The sequence below is a fragment of the Candoia aspera genome, chromosome 6 (genome assembly GCF_035149785.1).
Source record: "Candoia aspera isolate rCanAsp1 chromosome 6, rCanAsp1.hap2, whole genome shotgun sequence".
NCBI lineage: Eukaryota > Metazoa > Chordata > Lepidosauria > Squamata > Boidae > Candoia > Candoia aspera.
The window spans coordinates 77,476,358-77,495,619 of record NC_086158.1 but is presented as its reverse complement, the minus strand read 5'-3'; the positions used below and the strand labels follow the sequence as shown (position 1 = coordinate 77,495,619).

At 36.5% G+C, this 19,262-nt stretch overlaps 1 protein-coding gene across 1 annotated transcript in view; it reads left to right on the top strand.

The window, feature by feature from the left end:
• PCDH15 (protocadherin related 15) overlaps positions 1-19,262 on the top strand; it is a 357,851-nt gene that overhangs the window by 164,022 nt on the left and 174,567 nt on the right. Inside the window, exons 12-15 of the mRNA XM_063307469.1 lie at positions 1,603-1,752; positions 8,872-9,065; positions 12,599-12,731; positions 15,519-15,598. Coding sequence (XP_063163539.1) covers positions 1,603-1,752; positions 8,872-9,065; positions 12,599-12,731; positions 15,519-15,598 — 557 coding nt within the window. The remainder of the gene's footprint in view (positions 1-1,602; positions 1,753-8,871; positions 9,066-12,598; positions 12,732-15,518; positions 15,599-19,262) is intronic.

Genomic DNA, 19,262 nt, shown 5'->3' with positions numbered 1-19,262 from the left:
TACTCAAATGCAGCCAATTTTCTAATATTAGAGCTTTGACTCTTGCATAGGCATTCTGGGATTTTAACTAACAGGTTCCACAGTCTGAAAAAGTTTGAAAATCCAAGCTGTAGACAGTCTTAATTTGTTTTCCTTATATTGTAATCAGTTAGAATAATTATATGAGTATTATTATGGTTAATGTCAATCAGCTTTCAAGTTTTTTTTTTTAATCGTATGGCATAGCAGTTCAGTATTCCTGCTCAAGGTCACCCAACCGGCTTTCATGCCTAAGGTGGGACTAGAACTCACAGACACCTGGTTTCTAGCCCAGAACCTTAACCACTAGACCAAACTGGCTCTCCAGCTTTCAAGTGATGCTTTAGAATGGAATAGGCTGTGCAGAACTCACCAATACAGGTAGTCCTCGCTTAGCGACCACAATTGGGAATGGCAACTGTCACTAAGCAAAAAATCATGTGACTAATGGACTTAAGCCATTGCTTCCCATTTGGTCATTAAGCGAGTTATTGCAGTCATTAACTGAAACATCACGTAACTGCTTGTCACATGCTGGTTGGGAACTGCCCAAATAGTGATCAGATAAAGGCAGGATGCTGTGACAGTCATAAATGCCTTAGACCTCCACAGTAGGCCTCTTTAGACCTTCACAGTAGCTATTTTGCTTCTTCAGATCTCCCTGATCTGTCCAGCCTGTTGAAATTACCATTCCTGGTAACTCCAGTACTCTATGCTTAAAGTATTTTTACTTTAATTTACAGTATTTTACTTTAAATTGTCACTTTGTTTCTATTATGTAGGCTGTCTTCCTGTACTTCACAGCATTATAGTAAATTGTTATGTGCCTGTTTATCAATGTCTTAAAAACATTCTAGATTGTAGGTGTCTTACTGTTTTTGCAGATAATGTTTGTTTTCTCTTCTAATGCTGTAGCTTGCTCTGCTCTATTCTGACTGTTTAGTTTGCTAGTCAGGGACTGTCATAAAGACTATATACAAATCTGTGTTACTGAAGTCTTTGAAAGGTGAAAAATATAATGAAAGTATGGTCCTTGGATGAAAAGAAAAGTTGATCCTTGCTTTGGACTATTATATTTACATGATAATCATTTTAAAATGGTCAGAATTGTTTCCCTGCAAAGACACATTTTTTACACATTAGACAGGGAAAATATGTTTACTGTTAATTTAAAACTATTCTTAGATCCTTATGGATTATATGTACCTTTGTAAATTCTGCTGAATATGCACCTAAAATGTGGACTAATTCCAGACTAAACGAGACAATCATGATTCCCATTGAAATCAATCAGACTTAAAATGAGTCATGGTTAACTACAGTGGGAATTAAGCCTACACCATTCATAAGGTATGATGAGATCCATAAATGACCTTGATTTTCTTAGATGCAATTACATGTGAAATGTAAATTATGCATATTAAATACATGCTTAGAGATGGCTTCAAAGGGATTTGTTTCTCACTATTCAAACTAGCAGGTGAGTGTTTTAGTAAAAATAATAAGAAGCAGAAGCAAAAAGTCTCCTTTGATGTTACATACATTATTTTCACAACTATTTCCTCACGTCTGTTTATTTTGAAGGTTACAGCCTCTGATGGTGTTCAAGAAAGTTTACCAGTCACAGTCACTATTTTTGTTCTTGATGCAAATGATAATTCTCCAACCTTCTCAAACATATCATATAATGTGAAGATCTACACAGACATGAGGCCTGGAGAAAGTGTTATCAAGGTAATAGAAGTTCCTTATCTCTGTGTTTTCTACCAGTTCTTTTATAAAAACTTTAAGACATGTGAAAATAAATTTGTATTATGGAAAGAAGGGAGAGAACTTTAGAGAGAGAGGATAAAAATATAAAATGCATTTATAACTGCTGTAAAGAAGATTAGAAGTCATTTCTTTATATTTTTTCTTTTCTTTTTCTCCTTTTTCATTTCTTCATTCTTTTCTCACCACTTTTCCCTTTTTTTTTCTTTAAATGTTTTTATTCTGTAAAAATTTTGTTAATAAAAATTAATTTTAAAAATGAAAATAAATGTCTGGGGCAGGAATTAAACTGTTTTTAGGACCACCCTCTTTTGGGGGGAGATAGGCGGTAGCAAAATTTGATAAATAAATAAAAATACATCTTAATTTTTGCTATTTGCTAGAATCTTCTAAAAAGCAGGGCACATCAGATAGGCTCACAATATGACATGGCTGCTAGCCAAATAGACTCATGCTTGGTGTCAGACAAACTATCATTGTTCCTCCCAAGTTAAGATGGCACGTCTTCCGGCAACTTGAGAAAATATCTCAGTACCTATATTAATGGATTCTTAGGCCAAATATCTACTAATGACTATCTGTTATATTCTCTTTTCTATAACATTTGGCTCTTCATTCAAATCAATTGACGTGGAATGTTATACAGCCGAGATTCTGCTGTTCCTCAGTGTATAATCATTATAAACTGTTGCTGAGATAAACATTTGTCCTGATGGTAATTATTCAGCCAATTTTTGTATGTATTGAGGATGGTAGTAGAGACCTCATCTTAGTCGCCTAACTAAGGATACATCACACATCCTTGTCTTACCCATGATTGAACTATTCACTGAACATTCCATTTATTATCACTCATGTTTTATTTCCACCAATACCACTCTTACCACATTCAATAACTACCCTTCAATTTCATGTTCATGTAAAATTTTCAGTAATGTAGGCCTATTTGCTTACCATAGCTTTCTCTAAATGTACAATAAACTTTCTCACATTCATACATGTTTCACTGACCTGCTAAAAAGCATATATCTGATCTGCACATGGCTTTCAGCATAAAACTAAATCCTCCTCCTCCTCCTCCTCCATTCTATGGGTTATAGAGAATCACTGGTTTGTTTTGAAAGCAATTATATGCACCTATAAGGTACCTGGGGGGGGGGGACTGGAAAAAATACAAACTCAAAATTGTTTTACCTAGTCTTTGACAACTTGAAGATTCTCCTGGTGAAGGAAAAATGAGACATTGCTGGATTATGGGACATACAGTATATCCCTTTTAAACTGCTGGTGAACACATGTCTTCAGGCTGACTATTGACCAAATAGTTTTCTACTGATAATCTCCCTCCATTCATCTACATCTTATATATTTAAAAAGTTTGTAATCAGTATTGGCTGACTTAATGTTGCAAATTTTCCTTCAGATCATTTAATAATAAACACACCACTCATCAACCAATACTGCCAGCTATTTGTGGTATTTGTACTATTTAGGTTAACTGTTAAGTAGATTTAAATAGATAATCCATGCACTTCCAAGGCTGATTCTCCAGATAGTTACATTGCTTTTCCCTAATTCAGGCCTGGCTGCCCTTAAAATCCTTTCCTTGTGCAATTAAAGTAGAACATCTTTGGATTTCCAGGCTGGTGAAAACTGTTAGCTACTTCTCTGAATGGAAGAATAACCATGAACTATCTATTACATGTGTTTGATTTCTTCATTAATTAACTGTTACAGCCAAAGAACTGTGGGTCTTTGCCTTTCTCAATGAGACCTTAACAGTAACTTTCAGAACTGTGATAGTGAATCTCATAGTTCGTTAAATACTTTCTCCTTTTATCTTTTTCCTAACAGCAAAAACTTCAGGTTATGGAGAAGATTATTTTTTATCTATCCCCTGTACAGTATATGTTAGGAAAAGAAGCTGAAATAGATTCATCGTTCTGAAAAAGAACATTGAAAATAAATCCTGTGGTCTATTCACAACTTCCATACTCTATTTTTCTTCATTTTTTCCTGCTATTTCTTGTCTCCTTAGGTGTTTCTGGTCTTTTCCAACCCTCCTCCTTGCCTTCATTTCTCTTTTTAAATAAAATGAACAGCAGCATAAACCACATTTATAAAGAAAAAGCTTTTCAATCTGGGTCAAAGTTGCTTATACTATAGAGAGATTGTCTAAGCCTGCAATCCAATGGAGAATAGAGCTTAAGTTTGAGAAGGAAGGTATATAACTGCACTGTTAAATAATAGCCCGTATCTATTTTTTTTTCCTTAACAGACTATTTTTTTGGTGGCCATATACTAATGAAAATAAAATGAACTGCACAGTTAAAAAATAGCCTGTATTTCTGTTTGTGTTTGTATGTCTTTTATTTGTTTCCTTAACAGCCTATATTTTTGTGGTTATTTTCTAATGGAAATAAAATGAAATGCATGTTCTGGGATGGAAGAATCAGCAGAAGATAAGAAATGGAAATTAAGACCCGAGTCCTAGGTGCCAAAATGGATTGGGTGGTTAACTATATTGATATTAATCTGGCCACAATTGCATAGCATCCTAACCTCATTTGTTTTAGAATGCATAATTCAAAAGGAATTAAGGTTATTGAGTTTGTTTTTGTTGTTGCTTTGTTTTAGTCTGGAAGTTAGCTAGGCCTAGTCTAACACGGTATCACGATGTTTGAGCCGTCTTGAACAATTACCAGAGTGGAAATGTGGGATAGAAATCAAATAAATACATAAAACACTTGGGATTTCTGCTGGTAGATTTTGACAAAAGTTTTCAGCTGATACAAATAACGTATGTCTAAACATTATCTGAATATACATTGTGCTGCATAGCAATGGCCTAACTTTCACACAATTTTCACACACTTCAGACAAGTACAATGTGCATAGTGTTCTCTGTGCTGCTAAGAAAAAATTTTATTGTAAACTGCCCAGAGTCCCCCATGAGAGGGAGATGGGCGGTGAATAAATGTATAAATAAATAAAAAATTTAAAAAATGGACAAACTTCAGTTGATTTGAACCAAAGTCTGAAATGTCTAGTTGGAATATAGTAAATAAATGACGAACAAAATGCACAAAAGTGGTTTTACAACTTCTGGTTATATTTGTGTTGCCTTCAGTCTCATGGGTTTCTGAAGTGAGCAAAGAAGACTGGATGTACCTTTCAGGGAAGACCATGTTTCAAAACCATGAGGATATTAATGCTCAATGTCCTAACTGGATGATGGCCAGTTTCAGAGAAAGAATGCTTCTTATATACATACCCATGCTGGAGAAACATGCTTTGACCGTACAGGTAGTCCTCGCTTAACAACTATTTGTTTAGTGATGGTTTGGACTTACAACAGTGCTGGAAAAAACAACTTATGACTGGTTCTCACACTTATAACCATTACAGTGTTTCTTTCCCCCACCCCAGGTCACGTGACCATGGGATTTCAATTTGGGCACTTGGCCAACCGGTTAACATTTATGACTATCACAGCATCCCATGGTCAAGTGATCACCATTTCAACCTTTTGGGCCAGCTTCTGTCAAGCAAAATCAATGGGGAACCACATGATTCACTTAATGACCACATGGTTCCCTTAACACCCACAGTGATTTGCTTAATACCTGCTGCAAAAATGGTTGCACAATTGGGTCGGATTCGCTCAGTGACTGCTTTGCTTAGCAACCGAAATTCTGGTCCCAATTGTGGTTGTTAAGCAAGGACTACCTGTATAAAAAACTTGGATTTTCTAAGTTCTCCAGTTCTTATATATTGCTGTTGTTTAAAATTTAAATTTTATCCATGCCTGTTTTAGATTTCAGATGATATTTATTGTAATGTTCTTCAATTTTATGAGGTACCTAGAGAGCCTTGCCTCTTGATAACAATGGAAATGTAATTAATAAAATAGGTTCATACCTATGTCTTTTGATAATATAAATATCATGTCTTCATTCCCATACTTTCAGGACTGTACTCATTCTGGTCTCACACTAAGTACATAGCAGAATCCTACAGTATCCATATAACCCCAGATGTGATATCACAGATTTCTCATGTGCCATTTTGTCCCTACTTTTTCAAATGCCTTCCTCCATCCTTACTAGTAGTGTTCAAGAAGAAAACTGGAACCAGAAAAGAATCCCACACCCATCCCGTATCAAACTGAGTCTGAATGAATGATTGAGGCAGTTTATAAATATTTCAGATAAAGAAATAAATTCTTGCTCTGTATTAAGTGTAGGGCTGAGACCACAAAGAAAGAATCCATCTGCAGGAGCTATGTACCTTTTGTCATGGCAGACCCCGATAATTTATTAATCCAAAGGTGTCAGCTGCACTGTTCCACAGCAATTTTCTCAACACAATTCAAATAGCTAAAATAAATGTATGCTAATAGTGTATGCCTGCAAGACTGCTTGTGCACAACAACTGCAAGCTTCAATTTAGATCAGCAGGAAATAATCATGTTAGGCATTTGGGAATGAGACCAATTTGCTTGAACTTTTTAGTTCATGACAGATATTGAACTACAAAAGTCAAGATGTCTTATTAGCTTTTCCGTGTTTTGGCCAAAAATATCTCTGGTAACGAGAGCTCTGTCCAGCTGAACTAACCTTTGTTTAAAAATGACAGTAACAAATGAAAAGTGGCATTACTATAAAAGGCATGGTATTGTTAAAGACAGGATGCAGTGTAAGTTTCTTATAGCTTGCTTTCTGCGCAATGCAAATCAGGCCTTGCTTGAGCAGTAACTGAACAGATTCATCATTGTCAAGTTGTGAGTACTGCTTATTTTGAGTGAACAAAATTGCTGCTCCTGCATGAGATATGCAGGGAAAGCAGAAAGGATCCTTGTTTCAATGGCTTTTAGACATTCAGGAATTTCCAGAATCGTATAAACTGTTGCCAATCTGCCAAAGACACCTGCAGTTTGCACATTCAAAATCATAGGGCACTATGACAGTTCTGTGACTTTAATGCTCACTTTCAGACATATTTTTGCCCCCCAAATGTTAGTCAGATAACTTAGCATTTCAAAGCATGCTCATTTGTAAATTTAATTAACTTTGTTAATTTACGTGTTTGTGTCTTCTACCAGCTTTCCTTTTCATGTTGTCACAATAAAACTTGGCCTGGTTCCTAGTATGTAATTAAATGATTAGGACCAGTATTTTGTGGAAGACTTTAATTTATTTTTTCTCCCATCCCCCTTTGCTGCTGAACTGGAGAAGGCCTATTATAACACTTTTCAAAGAAGCCCTCAACCTTTATTAATAGCATTAATTTAGGAGGTCAACAGCTATGAGCAGCTCGATGAAGAAATGTTTACATGATTAAAATAGTTGATAATTTCACAGTTTTAGCAAGAAAAAAATGCTTCATTGAGTCGAGTACTTTAATACTGCAGCTGATGTTGTCAACCATTCAAAAGGTGTGTGTTTATTTCGAAGGAAGTCATACTGTGCTTAATTGGGTTTACTCCTTAGTAAGTGAGTTTTCCGGTTGCACCTTTAAAGTAATTATCCTCAATAGAAGTCTCAGCATGCTGTGGCTGTTAATCATTCAGACATAGCTTATGTGCAGAGGCCACTGGAAAACTTCTCACTCATCCCTGTCAAGGAAGGGAGGGGAGGGGGGCCTATGTGAACATACATGATGAACAGGTGGATACATTTAATTTAACCGCTGAGCTGTTTCAGTTCAGAATGACTGGTACAACTTGGATTGTGTTCCTCTAAGACAATTATTACTGTTTACTAGTTACTAATCAGAATATCCATTTTTTGCAATTGCTTCCATCCCTTTAGGCTTTTCATCTCCCCCCCCCCCCTGCCCCAAATGTTCCTGAGGGTAATGGTACAGATCAGAGCCAAACGGGATGTGGTACAGAAGGCTTTTCAACTAGGCTTTTTGAATTTAACCTGTTTTTTGTTAGTTTTTAATTATTTATCTTTTATTTTAATATTTTAGTTACCTTAAATGCCTCCAGATAAAATGGAGAAGTATAAATCAATGAATAAATATTAATTGATAAATAGTGCCCAGAGTTCCCCAATGGGAGGAGATGGGTGGGGATAAATTTAATAAATAAAAATAAAAATAAATAAATAGTGATGTCCTGGGGCAAAGACATCACTGGATATAACTCAGTAATCACATTCGGGGGTTAAATAATTTTTTTCTTCTCTTTTTACTATTTGTTTATATTCCAGGATGTGGTTTTTCTGTAACATTCTGTAACATAGGATGTCATAATCCAACACCTGACTGTTTAGGTCTGATATCATCGCATATACCTGTAGAGGCAACATGGAAGACCATTGTTATTTTGAGGAGTTTAAGTGACATATTTTGATTTTTCTCCTTTACACAAAGAAGCTTAGAGTTTATTTTGAGTTGTACTAATGATTAGCTGGCTTTTTTTTATTATTATTTCAGTTTGAAATGGGGAAAGAAGAGAAAACACCAAGTTTAACAAGAACACCTAGTTGTTTTTGTTAAACACTAGCTTATCTGTATAGTTTCCCAGGCTCTTGGATTAAACAGGTGCTCCAGACCCTGGGAACTCTCCAGTCAAGGTTGGATCCTGCGGTCTCTGTACCATGGAAACAGGGTCACCAGATTTTAGGGCCAGACTTTGATAAAAACTTTAGGATTGCTTCTTGAGTTTGGGAACTTCTGCACAGACTTGAGTACTGGGTGCTCTGGAAATTGAGCCATCCTGGGGTATCTCCACTGTCCTTATTAAGGGGCTCCTGACAGCCTATGGGAGATGGGGTATCAACTTGCTTGGTATGTTATGATTTTTCTTTATGTTATGCTGTTTATGCTTCTGTTTAGTCTGCCTAAACTATGTTTCTGTTTAAATCTGTTTGCTTAAGTTAATAATAACGCTTAAAATCTCTTTATTCACTGGTGTGCCTATTGTCTCTGCATCTAAAAGAAACAATTGTCTGGGCACCTGATCACCGCTTGGACACTTGGCAGAATAATACCAAAAGCTCCTTTTGATGCACTTTAACTCTTCTTGTTGCAAAACAACAATAAACCTACAATGTTAATTCTTTTCAATTGCAGCTTACTGCCATGGATGCAGATGAAGGTCCAAATGGGCAGATTAGATATGAAATCTTGGCTGGTGATCAAGGAGACTTCATGATCAATGATAAGACAGGCCTCATCACCATTGTACCAGGAATTACACTGGTAGTGGGTCGGTCCTATGCCCTCACTGTCAAAGCATCTGACAGTGCTCCACTTGCACAGAGAAGGTAAATCTTACCTGATTTTATTTCTTTAGCTGTTCATAACTGAGAAATTAGTTTTTCAACTCTATAATTTATAAAGAACTATGAAGCCAAGGTGAGTAATATTTTGGTGGCCAGGAATTTTATTTATTGGGAAAGTGGGACAAAAGCTGTGAGGGATGGACCAGTGTAGGGAGTGGAAATAGATGGAGCTACATCAGAAATGAACTGGGCTGGAATTTTCCATTCTTTCTAGGTTGAGAGCAGGAAGCAGGTTGTCATTTTTAAACAGTGTTAACTCTGTTGTATATGATACTACAGTTTTTCTATATTTCCCTCCCAAGATGATACCCCTAATGCTGTGGAATACCCTGACCTGTTTTAAAAGAATAGTAATCCCAAATTTGATCCTGATGAACTGGCTTCTTTAAAAGAAGCACGTCTGCTATTCCTTTACTAATTGTCGTATTGAAAAGTTGCTTTGCAGCACAATCTTATACTTCAGTCTACCTGGAAATAAAACTATTTTGTTTAGTGGATCTTAACTCCCAGATAAAGATATATAGGACTGCATACTTTGTATTTGCACAAATATGGATCATGAAGGAAATGAAAATATACCCAGCACATACCTGTCTCTATGCAGTAAGTTCAGCAGATCAAATGTGTTTTGACTTTTCTAAAAAAAAGTCAACTCTTGTTTGTTTAGCTTGTTAAGTGTCAACTTAAATATCAATGATTTAAGTCTGTTAATTTTGCTTCACCCATATCAGTGAGCGTCAATTTAAGAGACTGAGAATGAGAGAAAAGAAGAGAGAAAGCTTAAGCAATGAAAGCACAAGTAGCAATTGCTTCTGTAAATTGCCATATATCATTTAACGGTAATATCTCCAACTATCCTGGAACTGAAAGGATCACTGAGCTGGAGATAACGTTTTTCCCCAGGCAGTGCCTTCTTATTGTGTCCTTTAACTCAGTTTGGAGCACAAATTGCAAACTATGCAAATACTGGACATGGAATGAAATATGCTCCACTGAAATCCACACTTGAGCCAGCAGACTCATTCAGTTCCTAATTTCTCACATGTTAGAACTGGGAAGCACAGAGTAGAAAGGGGTGAATTTTTCTTTTAAACCAAGTTGGAAGAAGAAAAATAATGAATGATTTAAAAAAAATTACATCTTACAGTTAAATAGAAAATTCTGCATGCAGATTATAGCTTGCAGGGAAGTCCTCAGGTGTGAATGTCATATCTGCATATTTCACAGAACAAGACCTAAAATATACCATGGTATAATTATATACATAATTACAAATCCAGATTATTCCAACAATTTATCTAATCAATGCACCTGTCCTGCAGTATCCAAATGGAATGCATATGACTTTTTTCTCTACACAGATGCAATGTGACTACCCTTTTATAATCAAAAAGGTCTTCTGGAGCATTTGGGGGGGGAAGTTGTTAACAGTAGCACCTACCTGCAACTCTTAAAACCAGCCACATCTTTTTCTGGAACCCTGTGGCTGTCCACCCTACAGGACTACTATTTTGGCAGACATAAAATCGGAATTGATCATATTTCCAAAAGCACAGAAAAGAAATCGTAGGTTGAGGAAAGGATTCAGAGGTCTTCAGTACTAAACGTTCTCGGTTTCACTATCCTGTGCTATATCAGAGAAAAATTAAAAGGAAAATACAACAAAATAGAAGAAATGCAAGCAAGCCCACTGTTGGCAAAACTTGGAAGTCCAAACCATATATTGTAACTGTAGGGTTAGCCAGTCATTAGTCCTCTGTTCATCGTATGGCACACATTAATCTCTCTCTTTCATTCATTCATTCCTTCTTTCATCTCTCTCTCCCTCTACAGTATATGGAAGCAGAAAGTCATGTCCACCTTAGTAGAAGTACTTTCATTGAATTTTGGAATGAGACATAGGCCATAAATCCTAGACCTGACTGGAAAGATAAATATGCAGGAAGCACATTTAAGTTGAAAGGCACTTTCTCTCTCTTCCACCCCTCTGCAGAATTTTCTCAGAACCTTTTCCACAATGTTTGTTACAGCAACATTACTTTCTCTTACGCCCTCCCAAAGAATTCTAGGTCCTCAGTAGGGTAGAGCAAGTAAGATGGAGGCTGCAGCTGTACTGTTCCTCTGCTAATGGTGAACCTTTCCTTATATAAAGCTAATTCCCTCAATTTCTCTGCCCCAAAATAAATTGTTCAAGAAAGTTGTGAGGCTTTTCGTGCACAGCTCTTTACTGATTTTGCTTCTCCTTTATGGGAGTCTTTGTGGACTTTGGGTCCACAAAGTCCATAAAACATCCATACCTACATCCTTTGGGTCCACAAAGTCCTCTACATGCATACCCAAAGTCCACAAAATTTGGAAAGGGAGGGAGGGATTGGCCCGGAGTCACTCAGCTGGCTTCCGTGCCTCAGGCAGAACTAGAAGTTATGGATTCCTGGTTTATAGCCTAGCACCTTTAACCCCTTTCCTGGCCTCTGGACTGGCCTCTTTCAATTTCTGGCCTCTTTCAATTTCAAAATTTGTGGACTTTGGGTATGCATGTAGAGAGTAGAACCAACATACGTGATCCCATTTTGCTACTGTCTGCATTCTGAATAACACAGAAATAACTCAGAATTACTGACTAACTTATCCTAATGAACATGTGTGGAAATCTATCAAGTGGACAATCCAAATGTAATACTTAAATGTCAATAGCCTTAACTTATTCTTACTAAATTATTAGCGTTAAATTATTCTTATTATTCTTCAAACAATATTAGTAATTTGAATCAGAGCTTACATTCACCAGTCATTTAGCACTGTAACCATCTTAAATTCAAACATATCTTCACAACTATAAGGCTTAGAGACTTTAAATGTACATTCTTTCTAAAGTGTTAGAATAAACCCAGACTGAAAACTCTATTGACCAGTAGCATGTACAGCACTTAGATTTATTTTCTTTCCTAAGGCCTGAATTAGAAAGCGGATTCTTTTTTTCGGTCTTCTTTTTCTGCTGATGCCATTTTTAATGGCAAATTTCAAAAATCAGTATAATGCTTGAGACCTAGACATTCTTTTGATTTTTTAAAATAAAAATAATATATTTCTATCAGGCTCTTCTAATAAAAGAACTGGGTTCATAAATATGTGAATCTGAACATTCCTCCCCAAAAGATCAAGGGTTGTTTTTTTTTTCTGAGAAAGTGTTACAGTCATTAAAAGCATACTGCATATTATTTTAATCCCTACTGAGTTAGCTTTCATATCATTCCTTAGAACTCAAAGCTTAGTAGGAAATTAAAATTTTCTTAAGGCTCCTGCATTCTTCTCAGTGCAGATAGAGCTGCTCTCAGTTTTAATGGGAATGGAAACAGCTTTGCCTGTTTATCAGGACTGTAACACAAATTAGAAGCTGCTAGGTTGGGATTCCTTTATTTCATAAGATTGTGTAATGTGTGTATAATATTTGCAGTTTGATGAAGGGAAAATGCTATGCCAGAATTTGATTTTGATTTTTCTATTTGTCATTTCAGGAGTTCCATCACTACTGTTTACATTGAGGTACTTCCTCCTAACAATCAAAGCCCACCCCGCTTCCCTCAGCAGATGTACAGTCTTGAACTCAGTGAGGCCATGAGAATTGGTGCCATTTTGCTAAATTTGCAGGTACAGAATGCTTCAATGTAAGCATTTACAGAGCTCTTTCTGATTATGGGTATGAGTTGAATTGTAAATTGCTTCTGATTTTTCTGGGACAACTTTGCATTGTTGGTTGTCAAACTCTTAGCCACCATTCAACATTTCCCCATTGGTTTGTCTGCAGTGTAATCCATGCAATTTGCTACATAGCTTGAAGGTGATGAGATGAATATGTACTTAAGAGTTTACTCTGTAGCACATACATCCAGTATTCTCTTATCCTTGATTTTGTGTCGCAGAATTCTGTGGATCAGTTGCCTTTTCAAGGAAGCACATCCATCATTGCAAATCTCACTGAGGGACCTTTGCAAGGTTTCTGGAGTCCAAAACTGCTGTTTTGCATTATCTGTAATAACACTACTCATCCATCATAACTGATTGTATCATAGAGATCTTTTGGATCTTTATGGGAAGCTATTTAAACCAGTGAGATATCTGTTCTGCATTCTTTTGTTCCTCTGCATGCAGTGGTAGAATGCATGCTTTGCATGTAAGATTCAAGGTTACATTTCCGGTATTTCGAAAAAGGATGGAAGAAGTTGCATTTGGCACATAGTAAAGCTCTACTAGTCAGCTTAGATAGTACTAAGATTGACCAGTGGCTTGACTCAGTGTAGGATAACTTGTGTTATTTCATTTTAACTTCATAGCATACCAAATATAACAGTTGTCCTTGTGCTGTTTCCAAGACTAACTTGATTCTTTCAGAATTAAAGGGGGGAAATGCTTTGCTTTTCAACAAGTGTTGCCAAAAAGAACACCAATCCTACTGAGGAGAAAGGAGAGTATACCAAGAAAATTAACATTTCGTTGGTTAGGACTGCTGTCTCAGGAGGCCCAAAATTTGCAATGCAGTATATGTGATCATTTTAGTCCATGCTGCCCTTCTCCTGGGCAGAGGCCTTGTGCTTTTTACAAAATCCTGTTTTTTTCATTATAGCTGTGTCATGCCCAGAACCAGAAAGTTGAGGCAGTTGAATTTTTGCCTGAGAAAAGCATCCCAACATTTTCCCCTTCCTAGCATTTTTCCTGCAGGTGCGGGGTCTGCTTTTTAATCCCAACAAATGTTGTGCTTATATTGCAGCAGGGAACCTGCAGGGGCCAATCCTATGCACATGGTTTGCTCTCAGTAATAGATTTCCTGACAGATAAAGGACCTCCATCTCCTCAGGGTTACAACCATTTATGGGCTGTTCCTGCATCTGTACTTTTCAAAGCAGCCTTCTGGAAATAATTTCCAAGGCTGGAAGTATTTTAGCATGGAAATAAATGGATTGGAAGGGGTTCACCTGTGTCACTTCTGTTTCTCTGGGTTTGTTAGCTGTTGAAAGCTGTGTAGCTGGATCAGGACAAATGCTGGCAATCATGCTTAGGAGGCAAGAGATAATGACATAGCCCGAAGGATGGAATCAGCAGGTTCAGTCTGATATTTTTTTTCTTTCAATTTTTTTAACTTTAGCGATGCCTTTACTCAAGCACCATTAACTCCATGGTTTGCCATCACATTTTAGCCGCATGATCTGGAGGCTCCAGAGACCACTAACAAAGAAGCTTGAGGGGCATGCATCCTGCAGTTGGCCCACCCAGATTCAAACAGTGAAATTTCCCTGATATTTGCTGCTAGGCAAGACTTACTATGAACGAGTAACTTACTTAAAGCAATCCAGATGTAGCTGAGCAAGAGCAGGGGGAGAAGGCAGAGTTCTGGGTTATCTGGCAAACAGCAGCCCAAAGACAGAGTGGTTAATATTAATTTAGTTATGGGTGAGGAATTCAGAAGCTTCAGTTAGTATTTTTCCATTCTCCAGCATGATAAGAAGACGACAACTTTTCATACCAACCAATCCGATTGTTGCAGCACGTCTGTCCCATTAAATTAAGACTTCTGTACGCATTTCTAGTTTTCAAGAAAGATTTGAATCCAGTGATTTTAATGATGCACTTGGAAATTTGGGATAAAAATGTTCTTTGCTTAGGTTATTTGTTCTTATGACTGTTACACTAAGCACATTTAGATTATGTTTACAAATAGTATAAGCAGGATCTGGCTAAAATCAGTAATTTCAAAGCTGCATTTCTCTATTTATAATATTGAATTCAAAGGGATTTGTTTCTGAGTAGACATTTATAAGATTTCCATGCCAATAGTACATTAATATGCTGAATTTTGATTGGAATGTGTTTTCTGTTATTAAACAGTTAGTTTTTTTTCAAGGTCTTTGTTATTATCTTGCTTAATGGTATTATCTAATAAGCACTATTTTTTCAAACCATTTATTTCTCAGTAGGATTTTTATATTGCATATTTTTAGAAGTGTACAAATAAGTGCATGCTTAAACATTGCTATCATGTTTATTGTGCTATTTTTTTAGAAATTCATAAGTATTCCCTTCTGAGTCATTCTAAAAATAATGTAGAGAATATATTGCCTGTAAAAAAAATTTTTTTTTATAATCTCATTGTTGACTAAATCTTAAGTATGCAAATATTTTCATTTCATGAAATTCCAATAGGCAATTATCATTCGTATCATAGCATACTCCCACGCAGCCAAAATGCAGGCGTCCTCCAAAGGCGATAAACAACATAATGATCAGTCTGTTGAGAGTTAAAGCTGTAAAATATTAAAATTTTATGAGCTGATTAGCATTTAAAATGTGTTGTCCATCACTACTGATCCTTTTAAAAATATATATTAATAAAAAAAAAAATCAGACTCTAATATGCTGCTTATTTGTGTCATTCTTTTGAAGGCAACTGATCGGGAGGGTGACCCTATAAAATACATCATACAAAATGGAGACCCCCAACAAGTATTTAATCTTTCTCAAACGTAAGTCAAATTTTTCTTTTGACTGACTGAACAAAATCAATTTTAGTTAATCAACTATACGAAATGTAGAAATATATTTATATATCAATTTAGAGTTACTGTTGATGATCTAATAATAATCTCTAGGAATTTAAGGCAATTTTCATAGTCATGTCTAAGTTAGACCTACCTAGAGAATTAAGTAGAAGCTACAAATCAGAATAATCTATATTACAATAATCTTTCTTTGCCTTATAAAAATTGCAATGTACTAGTATATTTATAGATGCAGCATTGCTAGACTTGTCAACTCTTTGAGCCAATGAGATACCTTTATGATAGGCTTCCAAGCACTGCAGAAGACATCTGTTTTCTCTTCATATTGTATTACTAGCAATGCAAGCTTACTCAGGTTCTCAGAAGTAAGCACCATTGGGACTTGCTTCCACCTATGTAATTATAGGGTCACATCATGCATTTCCAACTTCTCAGCCCAATTTAAATAGCAGATTATGTGCAAATAAGTTTCCAATCATAAGTATTCAGCTGTTTGAAGCTGAGCTCTCTCATACTTAATAGCAGCTTTGTAAATGGTGCTAAACTTTAAAATTGTACAGCTGAGACCATTTATTTATTTTAAATGTTTGATTGGGTAAAAACCTACTGAGATGGAAACTTCCATTATGAGAACAACCTGGGATTAATTAGAAGCCTTTAGATTTGCCAGGTTTTCTGCTAATGATGGTGACTTTTTAAAAAACTTGCTAATTCTGGTCTTGAAAATGAAATGTGCTTTAATGAAAAAGAAGACCTTTTGTGACTCTTGTTTGAATTCAGCCCCAGGTATTCCAGACAATACTATGGAGAAAGCTTTTAGCTTTCTTCCTAGATTAATGCCACATTAAAGAAAAGCCATAATAAACTGAAAGGTCCGTGTACTACAAATAGTGAAAAACCGCTTTCCTTTTAGAATCTGTCATTTGCAAAGGTATTATTTGCCTGAATATTAATTATAATAAAGAAGGAAGGCTGTAAAAATTAAGAAAAGAGTAAGTTAGAAACTTATCATTATGTTCTCAGAACTCAACAGCTATACTAAAACAAAAAGGGCTAGTTGTTCTCTACTTGAGTACTGCCTAAGCAGGATAGAAACTAAAATTGAGGATGATGTGGTAGTTTCTTCCAAAGCTTATATTGTAGTCTTATTAATGCAGAACCAGCTTTCTTTATGTGATTTACTTTCTGCTTATGGAAAAATGTATCAGAGACTGAAAATATTAATTTTCATGGAATGTACTTGGACACATTTGAGATATCATGTTGAAAGTCAAATATAACATCTACTTTTGCATTTATAGTTGAGATACACTAGTATGGACTGGGATACATATATAGAACCAAATCCTACTGAAAGTAATGAATACCAGAATTATGAATACTAGAACTGTTTTTTGAACTGTACAACTGATATATATGCACCATGGAAATAGGGCCAGCATTATGGCTTTTTCTCTCCACTTCTCAGGGACATACAATAGAGGATCCTAGGGTGGTGGAGTTACATTTCATAAGATAGGAAGCTGAAGAAACTAAATAATTCTGGGATTTGGCTACTATGATTCCATTTCTCTGTACTGCAAATCATAACATGGAGTTGTACTCTGTGGTTTTCCATTTTACTAAACCCTGCCTGTAGGAAATATTAACAAATTTATATAAACTGGGAAGCTACCCTTGATTTTATAAGAACCTTCTGAAGTGGAAGGTCCCACCAGGTTTGACCTTTCTGTAATGGAGGAGTGAATCAGTGCTGAAGCAGCCTTGCTAAAGTGTAGAACTATGAATTCTAGCCAAAGTTGATCAGCTTCATTTCAAACCTGGTGGGACCTTCCACTTCAGAAGGCTCTTATAAAATCAAGGGTAGCTTCCCAGTTTATATAAATTTGTTAATATTTCCTACAGGCAGGGTTTAGTAAAATGGAAAACCACAGAGTACAACTCCATGTTATGATTTGCAGTACAGAGAAATGGAACACCATGTTCTTTGCTTTTGGTGAAGCCATTCTAAGTCATGAATTCGTCCAGTATGCAAGGTTGTGAACAAAACTGTATTGCTTATATAGTGAAATTAAGTTTGCTATAAAAATAGTGCTTAGATTACTCACAGTGCAGCAAAGATGCCTGTAACCATTCTGATTCCCGACATCAGCAGAAGTTAATGAAGAAAATGTACTTCCCTTGAAACACTCATTCTTTTGCTATATTCCCAGTACAGCATTTGGTTTCTGTTTTAGTGTTCAAACAAAACAGAAAGTGGTAAAATGTTCTGAGAATGCAGCATAGAGATCACTCCATCAGTGAAGACAAAACTATCCTGCAGGGTGACTTCCTTTCAGAAATTCCCCGGAACATCATCAGAATTTTCTATCAAAGTAGATACTCTGTCAATAGAGAAGAGGACAATTCATGTCCTGGGGGGTCAGGGATCCAGCAAGACATTGACTAGGACTCACAGTGCAGTGAACCACAGGTTATCCCAACTCAGTGCTACATCCCCTCATAGTCATCACCCCTTTACCTGAAAGTTCACATTAAGCCTCTTTTGTAGCACGTACAGTTTTCCAGCCACATAATTGTCTCAGACTTCAGTAAGAGTCAGGAGCTTTTTAGGAAATAGCAGGAAACACTTGGTTCTTCTTTTCCCCATGGCTCAGTTAAAGTGCAATCCCTATCCTCTCTGTTGGCTACTATTCTTTCTTGTGGATGAAAGGTGGTGCCCTATTTCTTGTGTATTATGCATTTTATTTTTTCATATGATTGGCTAATTCCTCAGGTTTTCCTGACCTCCACTCTTCTGATTGTCACTAGCTTGCAGAAAGAATCCACCAATATAGAAAGTGTCACAGAGGTGGGGAGAGGCTTGACATTTTAACCTTGACATCTGAATTTTCTTTGTGCTAGGAAGAAAGTGTCCTGGGGATTTACAGTATGGCTTCCAGATCTTGGCTGAAATCAAGATAGATCACTAGATAGATACAGAAAATTCTAACTCTTTGCTGCTATCGAGTAGTCATCCATACTACTTTTGCAATCTGGTTCTGGTAGCCCTAATTTTCAGTTGCACAAGCACAAATACTGAGTTCCAAACAAAATTTATGAATTGCAAGGGTGGAGAAGGCATCTGCCTGACATTCCTAGAACTCTTGTATATTTCTTAATTTGTGCAAGCTCTACATTCTCCTGTTCAGGCCACTGAACCAGTCCAACCCCTCTTCTCCCTTCTAGGCCCCTACATGGCTATAAAGTATGGTCAGACATTAACTTTATCTGATGGCTTGCCAAGGTGACAGCCCTATCTCCTGCTCTACCACACGTTCTCAGAAAAGTCAACTCTTTCCAAAACCCCTGAGCCTGCTTCCTCGCTCTTATGTGAGGATGAGAAAATAAGGAATGGTAGAAGTGGAGAATCTTCAGGGACCAGATAGAAAGGAGCATATCTGCACTAGCCTGAAGTAGTATCAATCACCCTCTATAGGTCATCTGACTTCCACCACCAGCAAGTTTAGGAAATGCTGCAAATTTCAGAAACCTGAAAATTCTTGTTCGTTGGGGGCAAAAACCTATTGTAACACCAGTACAGCTCACTGTAATTTAAGGCAGCCCCACCCAAGGGTTGGGAACAAGA